Genomic DNA, 13,078 nt, shown 5'->3' on the forward strand with positions numbered 1-13,078 from the left:
GAGAGCATCTTCAGCTAACATCCAACCTGAATGAGAAACAGGTGTGTCTGCAGAGAGAGAATAAACTGTCTTTTACTTTTTAAGGCTATAGACTGCAAAACATGCAGACATTCAACAGCAGCCATCATTCATAGTTTCATGCCCCAGGACTAAATGGCCCTTTGTATGATTCTATTTTGGTCTTTTGACATGGAAGCTTTTGATGTGACCCCCACCCTCTCTTTGATGTGCACAGTACAAAAACAATGCCACAGATATGATTCACAAAATAAGAAAGAAGATTAACTTTTATGGTAGACAAGCTTTATACTGCAGAGCGAGGCTGTGACCCAGCAAAGGTACAATATTGTCTTGTGCGGGATTGCTTTTTGTTCTGGTGTGTATTGTTATACACAGATGTTTGCTCTCCTGCTTCCTGACACTTTACTGTGGTGTTACTTTTTACTTTTCAGAGGCCAGCAGTATTACTGTCTGTGCTGTAATCACCCATTTCAACTATGTGTGAATTCTTCAGGTCAAAATATGTTCGTTGTAGTCAAAGTATAATATTGCTCCGTAATTCTAAGACACCAGGGTTTGGTAGGATGTGGACTCGCTGTTCAGATAAAGTATTGGAGTTAAGATGAAGATCAGTGGATGTGATTGTAGCAAAGACTGTGACATGCTCAGTGTCAGTGACTGCCAGAGGCAGCCTAGACAGAGCAGTGGGGATATGTAGAGAATATTATCAACAAACCCTGTGAAACTGGCAGTTGAAGACATTTTTGTGTAGCCAGAATAGTCAGGAACTAATGAGAAACATCAGGCAGAATTTTCACCAAGCACCTCCTTTATATTGCAGTCAATTATAACAGTGTTCAGTTTAACTACCTATAAGGTGTAACAAATAGTCTACAATCTGACTCACAGTCAGATACAGGGTACAGTTGAGTGTCCCTTTTTTAGGCCCTGAGCTATACATGACCACTGTGAGGTAACTATAATCCTTACTGACTACTGTTATGAAGAACCAATAAATGAGGTCACAAATCCAACAGTGCACTGAAAAGATAGCCTAATAATATTATGGAATGATAAAGTTAGAAATATAAATAAAAGCTTGCAGAGTGAATACAAAACTCTAGGGGGAGTGATATCTGGAATCCCTTTAAATACACAGCTAAAATAGCCTGGAGTAAACCTATAGGACAGATTTAGATAAAAACTACAGTAGATAGTAGCTACAATAAAACTAGACAGTTAACCAGTTCTCAGTGACTATAAGGAAAAATGCTACAAAAGTTTCAATGCAGTTTTATTTATACTGCACCAAATTACAACAAATGTCATCTCAAGGCACTTCAAAGACACAGTCCAGTTCAAAACAATTCAATTCATAATACAATCTTAATCCAATCCAATCAAATTCATTAAATTCCAATTTAGTCAAATTCATAAAAAGCCAACTAAAAAAAAAAAAGGTGCCGAGTTAAGGAAACAAACGGATTGTACCGAAACTTCACATCAATCCAATCTCCCATCCTGAGTGTGCACAAGGCAACTCTGGAAAGAAAAAACTCCCTTTTAACAGCAAGAAATCTCCATCAGAACCAGAACCAGGAAGTTTCTTCCTCCACCAGCTGGGGGTTGAGAGGACAGGAAAGAGGGGACAAAGAAGAGAAGCTATAAATGGAGAAATATGATCTCTCCTGTTAGATCTCATCAGAACTCTGGCTGCAGCATTTTGGATCAGCTGGAGGCTTTTCAGAGAGTTTGTGGGGCAGCCGAATAATAAGGAATTACAGTAGTCCAATCTTGAAGTAACAAATGCATGAACTAGTTTCTCTGCATCACCCTGAGACAGGATGTTCCTGATTTTAGCAATATTACGAAGGTGAAAGAAGGCAGTCCTAGAAACCAGTTTTATATGTGTGTCAAATGATAAATTCTGGTAAAAAATAACTCCAAGGTTCCACACTGTAGTACTAGAAGCCAAGGAAATACCATCTAGAGTAATTATATAGCTAGACGATTTCTCCCTGAAGCGCTCAGGTCCAAAGATAATGACTTCAGTTTTCAGGTCTTTATGTCTTTAAGACAGGCTTGTAGTCTGACCAACCTATTGGTTTCATCTGCTTTCATAGATAAGTACAGCTGAGTATCATCAGCATAACAATGGAAATTTAGGCCATGCTGTCTAATAACATTACCTAATGGAAGCATGTATAAAGTGAAAATAATTGGTTCAAGCACAGAACCCTGAGGAATTCCATGACTTACTCTGGTGTGTGAGGAATATTCATCATTTATAAGAACAAACTTGAATCTATCAGATAAACATGACTTAAAACAGCCTAACACAGTTCCTTTAGTAGCAATAACATGTTGTAGCATTTGTAATAGAATGCTGCAATCTAAAAAGTCTGCATTGTGCTACTAAGATTGTATGCCTACTGGAGAAGATGCTAATGTGGAAATATTATCACCTACATGAAATCCCCGTACTTCATAGATTTGTGTCAATGACAAGTAAGGCTGAGTAATTTGTGTCGTTTGTTAGCATTCTCGTGTGCAGGTAAATGTTCTTATTAGGGCGGGGACTCTAAAGCGTTAATTAAGATGAATTAATTACACAAAAATGAATGCGTTGAGAAAATTAACGCATTTTATTCGCACTTATTTTTGCACGCAGAATGTTTCTCACTGTATGAGTTTCAGGCATACCGATTATACTGGAGCACCAACGTTCATGACTTCAGACGGAGGCAGCATCCGGGTAGAGCTTGGTGGGCCATAGCCCCACCAAGAATTGTGTTAGTCGTACCGTTAGCCCTACGATAAAACCAAGGGAAGTGCAGAGTCCAACAGCGCCTCCACGTCAGGCAGCTGCGATAACAACTGTCACTCACATGATCTACGTCACTCATGTGAGCGCGCTTTGAGTGCATGCTATCTGAACCTGGTGAGTTTTAATGTTGTTTTTGGAAACTTTGTTGACTTTGTTAGTGTGTTTTGCTGTTTCATGCTCTTCCTTGCTGCATGTTGCCTAATTATCATACTTAATTGGTCGGGGCTGTGTTTTGATTCTTGGCTGTTGTGTGGCAGACTATATATATATGTGTGTATGAGCGTGTGTTTCCTGCAGTGGGAGGGTGTTGTTTTAGAACGAAGAATCTGATGAGACCGCTTTGGTTGGCCCCGTGGATGGGAAATTTTGTTTTTAAAAATCTATCTGTCCTGTCCATTAAAAGGCTTTTTTTTTTCAAACGGACCACCTTGAAAAAAAAGAAACAATGTTTTGTTGCTTAAGCTTATGTATTCAGTCATTCAATGGTATACTAAAATCCATGTGAAGAAAAATTGCTTCTCACTAATTAATTGTTTAATTAATTAGATACATTTTTTTAATAGTGTCTCGGCCCTAGTTCTTATCCAAAGCATACTGTTAGCTTTAGTTGTAGTTAATGAATGCAGCTCAAGTGCAATATATGCTAGCCAGAGGCTTCCGTGAAGAATTCCTTGCTAAATATGTTTTGACTATGACTGCCTGTTTGAGCAGTGTGGCAGCTATGGAAATGTGTTTCCACTGAGATTAATGTTCGAGTTGAATCATCAGCTAATTAAACACTCGCCTGACTGGCTAGGAATAGTCACAAACGTCTTCTTACTTGCACATGTTTTAAGTTGTAAATTACCATATTGAATACATCCACTTTCAGAGAAGTAATGTGGCATTATGTGCATATTATATAAGTATATAACAGTATATTACAAAGCATTTAATCATTTTTACATGAAGTATGTATTTTGTTTACTGACAGAAAAAACACCACATTTGGAATACAATACTGGTGGACCAATTGTCTTGTCCTTTCTCCTCTGACTGCCTAAAATCCGTGTCTGGGCACATAGAGGTGAAAGAGCATCCTTGCCTCAAGTAGTGGTCTGGCACACACTCCAAGTTGAGAGCGTATTCATCGATACATATAGTGCCTTACAGCCTTTGACCTTACATACACTCTGTAATAAAAAAAATAGTTGAATGGACATGGCACTGATCTCTGCCCAGACTGTTGCTTTCATAAGTTAAAGTATACGTAGAGGCTGCAACAGTTGTCAAAGGAAGGGGAGCTAAAACTATTACACCTGGAGTGTCAGAAGGAAAAAATTTAATGAGAGGATATGAAAATTATATACTGGTGGACATAATTAATAGACATCAGCCTACTGCAAAGTTGATAGATTACAAATGTACATTTACAAATGTAGATTTAAAAATTCTCATTAATGGATGGTTTGAACAATAAACTACATAGAAGAAACCCACTAGTCTGACTCTGTCAGAGGTGACAGAGTAGAGATAGGGTGCAGGCATAGAAAGAAGTGCAGAAAGATAAAGTGCAAAGATAGAGGGGGTAGGTGCTACTCCATGCATTTCTTATATTGCAATATTTTATCCATTTGTAACTGCAGAGAAAAAAACTGCATAAATACAGTGCAAATATATAATGAGAAGTATTGTATTAGTGTCTGTATGAATGGGTAAATAAGAAACATGTAAATTTTTAAATGGGCCATACAAGTACGGAACATTCATATTTAGTGGTTTTCTTAGGTTGTAACAGCAGTCCTACTGCCAGATGACCAGTTTCTTGCTACCTTTGGTTGCAAGACCACGACAAAGGCAGTCTTTGAAGCTCTCACACTGTCTGATGTTGGACTACTGTTTTTAGCCACAATCAGTCTTTGATCTTAGACAGCCGAGGCTCGCTCAGAGTGTGCAGAGCTGAAGACATTGACTATTGGCATAGTCAATGAGAGGTAATGTTCTGAGCAGCCTGCTGCGGACAGACCAAAGCTGGTGAAACTAAAAACAAACTTTATCAGAGCTACAAGGTAGAGTTTACAGATGAGAAGTAGCTCCAGCTGCTCATATTGCTGGATGTGTATGGGTTGCATATAATATTATCAGTAGGAAATTAATGTTTGTATCACTGTATGTTCCACCACCATATACATGATGTTGTATGCTTAATATGCAACAGAAAAATAAACGCGTTAAGTCCATAGTGTTTGAGTAAATGTGTTTATTTACACCTCAGTTTCTACTATCAATCATATAAAAAGACTGCCTAAAAACGTGGAGTCCTGCTAATCAACATTCCAAGACTTAATTTTGCGCCGAAGTCCCATCATTCTATCTACAGGATATAAGAGACAAAGACACATCAGCCCTTTCCCACTAGAGGTAACACAAGTTAAACATCCTGCTGTTACTCTGTGCAGGTGATTCTTTTCACCACCTATCTTTGCTCATAGTGGTTAGAGGGAAAAAAGATGAATGGCTACATGAGAATAAAGTGTCTTAACATGTTGCTGCAGCTGGAACAAGCCGCACTGGCCTGGAGGTGAAGGTATATCCTTCACAACTAAACAAAGTATGGCAGCTGTTGAAATCTGAGTTTCATCACTGACTAATGCTTCTGTTGTTTGGGAGTTCCTGTTTGCAGTGAGCCTGTCTGGCATGCCTGCAGCATTCTGGCAGAGCCACAGCTTTGTAAAACTACCCTTATTACATTAAACGATGAAAGGAAATTATAAAAAGGAGCTTCAATTATCTAGTGAAAAAGTTTACAATAAAAAATAAATTGCATATTATTTATTCTGAAAACCCCCAGAAGATTTAACTCGCATCCAGATTCACTATTGGTTGCCTAAGCATCCCTCTTTCTCATAGAAATCAAATTTCACATTAAAAACACAAAGTTAATGTCATGGAATCATTTTGCTATAAATGAGGTTTACATGGCAATGCTTAATGGTAAAATGATCTTTGCACTTCATTCCTATACATCCCAAATCCCTGTCCTAACACACTGGGGCATTGTTTGACATACACTGCAATTTTATTGTTACTGAAGATTCATAAACAGTTCTTATATCTGTCTAGTTTGTCGTGAGTTCTTGTGTGCAGTGTGAATTTGGAGGTTTGACAGTTCTTGATTCTGATCAAATATGGAAGGATGTATTGAATGATTTTAAGTTTTACCTGGGCTGCATTTTTCGTTAATATCATGAAGAAACTTTATTTTTTCTGTTCAGTAAAATGTCCACTTTCAACATTGTCTATATAATTATTAAAGCAAAATCCCGTCCCATAAACCCAACAGTGTAGCTTCTCACTCAAAGAAATGCTGTCTCTGAGCATGACCCAGCAGGTGAATACAGTATTTGTGTTAACAAAAAAAAAAAAGTCATAAAATAATTTGTTTGATTTTGAGATTTACTATCAAACTATGATATTCTTCTAGACTTTGTCAAGTTCAATTAAATTCAAATACGTTTTATTTATATAGCGCCAAATCAAAACAAATATCTTGTCAAGGCAATCCAATTCATTGTTATACAATCATAGTCCAATCAATTCCAGTTCATTAAATTCCAATTAAGTCCAATACATACAAAGCAAATAAAAAAAAAAGTTGCCTGGTTAAGAAAACCAAGAGATTGTACCAAAACTTCAACCCCATCCCCTGGCCTGAGCGTGCACAAGGTGACTGTGGGAAGAAAAAAAAAACTATTTTAACAGGAAGAAAACTTTGACAGAACTACACTCAGTGTTTTGACTCTATCCTTAGAAAGGCTCATTAGCACAAAATCTACTGTGGTTTATTCTTCTCGACATTAAAATGCTCACTACAGTTTAACCAAGTGAGGGTTAGTATGTCTGGGATCAGTATTAATTTTCTGTGGCTTATAAAGCTGCCTCCGGTATGCATAACATGTGGTTAAATGCCCAGCATTTTTACACATACACATGGAACTATATCTATCAGTTGTTGTCATGATGTAGTAGTAAGAGCTGGCCACAAGATGCATATTATAGCAACAGTTGAGAAAACACCCAAATGCAGTTAAAATGCACACCTACTTGAAGCCCTCCTGCTTATCTCAGCAGCACTGCACCTAAACACAAACCAAAATTAAGCATTCTCTGATTCCAGATCAGTTCTTAGCACACTGACAGGAGACTGATCTCAAAGTGTCACTTTCTGATAGAGAGAAAATTAGTTGTTTTTTTTGGCCACAGACTCCTCTCATTTAAAACAGTTTTCTGTATCACAGTAACTTAAATCAGGAGACGATTCGGGATGTAATTTGCACATAAATGATTCTTCTGTACACTTTATGACGAAAAGAGGTGGTACTGTTTGGAGATGTTCTTTGTGACTCTAGTGTTTTGTGAGTTTTAGTTGTCAGACTGTCTCCCGGTCGAGAACTCGGGCAGTCCCGCTTTCTCCAGGTTTTTCCTTTGTTTCCCACTCTGGGCAGATGTGTTAATGTGTCCTGAATTATTCTGCTCTCTGGTGTAGCGCTTGCACTTGCAGGAGGTCACCACAGTTATTTTGTAGGTCCTGGAGCTGCCATCATGGCACTGAAGCTGGATACGCTGGGTCCTGGTCCGGTCGATAACGCACCGCCACTCCTGGGTATCACGGCGGCTCCAGTACCTCCCAGAGTAACCACCACCCCCAATCCAGTTGGGCAGCAGGTGGGCTGGCAAACACTCTCCTGCACACACCAGCTCCTTGATGGGGTTGACGCTAGTGCACTGGCCATCAGAGATGTACTTTGTGGACCTCAGCTCCCTACAGTCCACCTGGTTATGGTCTGGACCTGACACAAGACAACTCAGTTACACAAAGCTCTCCTAATACTGATGTCAAAAATGTCCCAATTAGAGATTAGGTGACAGAATTAAATCCAACTTTATTTATATAGAGCTTGAAAACGACACAGTCGGCTAAAGTGCTGTACACATAAAATACAAATGAAACAAAAATCATAAAAAGGGCATTTCACTAATTTAGCACAGTCAGCAATGTTGCAGGGTATCAGTCAACCAGTGAAATCAGTCCAACTCTCAGAGAGTGTTTGCTTTGTGGGTAGAGGGGTATCCCTTTATAAATAACCTTCATTATCCTTACACAAATAGCTTCTTATCACTGTGGAGTTGTCTTGGACAAATGAGTGTTGCATTCATATTGTACTGGTAAATCTCAGTATTGGTAACCCCAACATGGTGCCAAAATGTTGTTTTAAAAAGACACAAGTTTCACTCATGAACAAATCCCTACAACAGTTCCCAGTTTGTCAGGACTGATCTAAAATACTGCCATTTTGTGATTCCTGGCGCTTACTCCTGCTGTTAACTCTAAATAAAGGCTATATTTATGAGTGAGATAAAGATTTATTTTTTTCATTTGACATTTCCATTTTCTTTGATTAAGAACTGGACAGACCATTCTGTAAAAAGACAGGATGTAGCTATGAGGCAGCAAGAGCAGGTGGATCTTGTCTGTCTATTCTTTTGGATGAATATATAAAACCACAACTTAAGTACAAAAATATTTATCTCAAACTTGATTCCAAACACTGTAATAAAGTCGTACCATGACTGTATAAAATGTGCCTCTCCAAGATGAATGTATGGTTGCTCTATTTACATATTTTTACCCACAATTATTAAACTTTCATGTCTTCCTTTCTAACTCTCTGCAGACTCTGATAGGAAATATATTTCTTCTGTAAATAACAGGGTCTACTTCTCTTGTAATCAATCTGAAAGTTCAGGGGAAAATAACTGCCTTACACAACACTGAAAAAAAAAGTATTCTGTAGTATTCACAGCTGCCAGTAGTCACTCAGATATAAACCAATGCGTAACTATTTGGACTTACCCTGATGCACAGTGTCAACCAGTCGTCTCCCTCCGTTCCTTGCCTGATTTGTGTCTTCATCAGCTGACTGGTCCTGAGTGTCTTGGTCTGGCTGCAGACTCAATGACTCAGTGGCGTTGTTGTGAACAGCTGAGCTGCTTTCGTGCAGCAGCAGGAGTATGAGGAGCTGGAGAGCTCTGGTCGGACAGACCATGATTACACCTGACTGACAGTATCACACCCGATGAGTCACTAACCTGCTGCAGTTGTGCTTTATATACCTTCCACTACAGTGAACTGGGCACACCCACATGCACACAGCCTGTAGGACTTAATTTGCTTCCACATGATCTGAAAGGTTACACATTGTTACACTAAATGCACATTAGTGTAACAAGTGTAGTGTCTGAGCACATTCAGTTTGAGCGATAATAAAAAAATAAAAATAAAAAAAAAGTAGTATTATGTCTCAGCTTTTATTTTGGCTGTTGTACACCGTTACAGAGAGAACTACATAGTGTCATAACAAGTAGTGTGCCGTGGTGGTGAGGAAGGACCCAGATGGATCTCGTGCACCAAAAAGCTGCCACAAGGCTGAATGCTACTTTAGAAATTAAGAGTGGGTTGTCTTTTCATGTAAAGATCGGTGGTTGGATGCCCTTCCACATGCTGAAAAGTCTGTACAGACAATGCTTAACAGACTCCTTGTATCTGCACTTATTGTTATGAACATAAATGAGTGGAAGCTAAACACATTGAAGAGGTTTTGTAGAACCTAGCCAAAGTTTAAAGGTGCAATATAGATTAGAAAAAAAAAAATTGCCACTGACAAAGCTCCAGTCTTTCTGTCCGTCTCTCACTGCAATTTGACATTACTCGTGAACAAGATCCTGAGATAATTAAAACTCCTCCACTTGAGGCAGAGACTCATCCCTGACCTGGAGGGAGCACTCCACATTTTTCTGGTTGAGAACAATGGCCTTGGATTTGGAAGAGCTAGCTTCACATTCATCTTCAAATCGCTTCCAGGTTTCACACTCTTCTGCCCTACTGTGCCTTGAAATCCTGTATATGAAAATCACAACCAGGATCAGTGACAAGAGGTAGCCCTAGTGGAATACAACACACTGTAAATGAGCTTGACATTGTGCCAAGAACGCAGACTCTGCTCTTGCTTTGGTTATACAGGGACTAAATACGCTGCAAAAGTTACTCTGGTACCCAGTACTCCTTCAGAACCTCCACAGAATTCCCTTAGGGGAAACAGTCGTAAGCCTTCTCCAAGTCCAGAAATGTAGACTGGATGGTCAAAGTCCTATGACCCCCTTATCTTGGGGTAAAACTCATCCATCCCTGGCATCTTACCACCAGGAAGCTTTTTAACTACCTCAGCTAGCTCTGGTGCTGGGCAAGACTTCCTTCAAGACTCTACCCCCTCTGTGCAGGAAATGCTGGCCAGATTAAGGAGAACCTCAAAGTGTCCACTCCCCGATGATATTCTTAGTTCGGTTCAGCAGTTCTCAACCCAGGCCAAGCACAACCTGGAACAGGCCAGGCTTTCCCTTTTGGAATGCTTTGCCAGGACCTTTTTCCTCTTGCCATGGCCAAATTTTAGCTTTGCAACCAGCGATGCTGCAGCCATTGATCCAGAATGTAATTCAATTCAGTTTTATATATATAGTACCAAATTACAACAATTGTCATCTCAATGCACTTAAATAATATAGTCCAATTCAAGCCAATTGGAATTCAATTCATTGTAATCATAATCCAATGAAATCCAATTAATTCATTTCAAAATAATCCAATTCATTCATACAGAGCCAATTCAAAAAACAATATCCTAGCTAAGGAAACCAACAGATTGCACCAAAACTTGTCTTCAGTCCAATCTCCCGTCCTGAGCGTGCCTGAGGCGACTGTGGAAAGGAACGACTCCCTTTTAACAGGAAGAAACCTCTGGCAGAACCAGACTCAGGAAGGGTGGCCATCCGCCTCGACCAGCTAGGGTTTGAGAAGACAGAAAAGAGGGAAAAGAGGGGGGGGAAACACCATAACGCCATTCTGAGGATATCACAGACTCCTTTAATGATCCACTCTCGTTCAGCAGCTACATCATCACACTGAAAGGACATTTTCTAGATGAATGTCTTCATTCAGCTCATGTGCCTTAACTTAACAACATCAATTGGTATAAACTGTCCTAAGGGTGCAGAGTATTTGTCTCAAGTTTCCTATGATTGTGCGAGCCTTGCCGTGTACTTCATGGTGGAGGAAGATTGAAGGGACTTACAGAACAGGTGGAACATAGATACATTTCTAGGACTGTAGGAGGCCTGCATCATTTACATTAACTCCTTGTGCAGTGACTGTTTTGAGCTTTTCCCCAAGCTGTGCTCCCCTCATTTGGAGCAGCCTTGTCAGATTGTCAGAGTGGAGGACTGGCTGAGACAGGAACTTGGACTGAAGTGGAACGTGATTCTCTTGAATTCCTACACCACATGTGAACTAACCCTAACCCACCAGATGCAACATAATGTAGTTTAATTTCACTGCTTCTTCCTGTACAAAATCTGCAATAGCATTCCACTGAAAAACTTTGCAAAAATCTTGCAACACTGTGAGCCCCCAGGTTGTCAGCCACTACACTGAATACTGTACCTTGAAATGACTCACCTAACAGTGGGACATGAACACCAAGCTGCTGAATTAATTGGATTATGATTACAATGAATTGAATTCCAATTGGCTTGAATTGGACTATATTACTTAAGTGCCTTGAGATGACAATTGTTGTAATCTGGCGCAATATAAATAAAATTGAATTGATTTGAATAGAATTGTGTCTACATGGGCGAATATCCAGTTAACCTACAGGAATATGTGGTATGTATATGAATCAGTGCTTATACTCTTCTTCCACTCTTCTCTAATTCTCATTCTTGATCACTTGTACTGAAATGATTTATTGATTAAAATCATATTCATAATAATTTTCATCATCAATTGATTACTGTTTCATACAAAAAATATATACAGTGTTTATTATTATTTGTGTTATTTCTCCATGATGAGACGATGCAGGGTTTATTACTTTTTGTTTGCAAATCCACTTTGATTTGTCATCTATGTAAAATGGTGTTCACAGGGTTGACCCTTATGGTAAAACATTTTTGAGAACACTCGCTCTTACTTGCCCAATTCAGATAGTGGCATATTTTGTTTACTCGTTTACAGTAAAAATACTTATTACTGTTGTATTTATTTTCTTTTTGCTGTTGAGGATGCACTTGTACAGTACCAACTGTCCACACTTTTTGAACATACTGCAATAAATTATTTAAATGTGTTTTGAATCTACTGGTATTACAATGGTTACAGCTTTGTATTTCTATGCTGAAATTACTGTATGTGTGAACACTAGCTCTTACTTGCCCAATTCAGATAGTGGCATATTTTGTTTACTGGTTTACAATAATAAAAAAAAAACTTTTATTACTGCTCATTACTGCTGCTAGTATTTCTATGCTAAAATTACTGTATGTGTGTGATTTCCAAAGTTTTATGGAAGAATACAATATTTTTCAATATTATCATTATTATATCATCAATATTTTTTCAATGCAATCGGGTTTGATTTTTGTATTTGCACACAACACAAAACTGATGTCTACAATGCATTTGGCTGGCTTTAACAAATCAATTTAGAGACCTAACCTGGGTTGTAAGGAAATAATAAAATTGCTTTTAATTTACATAATACATTTAAATAGTATTAGCATTAACAAATCAAGTTTGTTATATTGAAAATCAGGTATTCTGAACATGATAAAATCGCTTTCATACTACTTAATTAATTGGTGTTGCAGTAGCATAAAAATACAAGTGAACTCAACATGATTATTTTAAACACCTGAACATGATTGAAATATTTTGGTTTAACAAGTAATAATTCATTGAGAAAAAGAAGGAAATGTTGTCAGTCATACACATTCTTATCATGTGGGACCGATGTACACATTAAAATCAAGTAAATCAAAGGATTATTTTTTTCAGTGCATATACAAAAGATGAAAACTTCTAAATGAAGTAAGCAAAAGCAATAAAAAAGAAAACAAAAACAGTGCTACGGAGCGGCTGGAGTGGCTGCCGTTCCCTACAGCATTCAAAAAGTTTCCTTTTTGATAAAGCTTATAGTTAGGGATGGCTCAGGTGATCCTGAAACATCCCATAGTTAAGCTGCTATAGGCTTAGACTGCTGGGGGACCTCATCTGTCACACCTTTCCACGCTTTGCTCTCTTTGTCCCTGTTTAATTTCTCAATTGATTTTATGTACATGTGACGTTACTGTTGTTATTAACTTGTGTTTCCCTGTTCC

The 13,078-nt window shown here is 38.5% G+C and overlaps 1 protein-coding gene across 1 annotated transcript; it reads right to left on the bottom strand.

The window, feature by feature from the left end:
• Positions 1–6,968: 6,968 nt before the first annotated feature.
• Positions 6,969–8,935, bottom strand: LOC140275385 (sclerostin domain-containing protein 1-like). The gene is made up of 2 exons (XM_072370849.1): positions 8,721–8,935; positions 6,969–7,656 (listed from the first exon to the last, which is right to left on the bottom strand). The coding sequence occupies exons 1-2, from the start codon at positions 8,911–8,913 to the stop codon at positions 7,229–7,231; spliced, it is 621 nt and encodes a 206-aa protein (XP_072226950.1). The 5' UTR covers positions 8,914–8,935; the 3' UTR covers positions 6,969–7,228.
• Between the last annotated feature and the right edge of the window lie 4,143 nt (positions 8,936–13,078).

Source organism: Leuresthes tenuis, unplaced genomic scaffold (assembly GCF_036924035.1).
Source record: "Leuresthes tenuis unplaced genomic scaffold, fLeuTen1.0.hap1 SCAF_18, whole genome shotgun sequence".
NCBI classification, from domain to species: domain Eukaryota; kingdom Metazoa; phylum Chordata; class Actinopteri; order Atheriniformes; family Atherinopsidae; genus Leuresthes; species Leuresthes tenuis.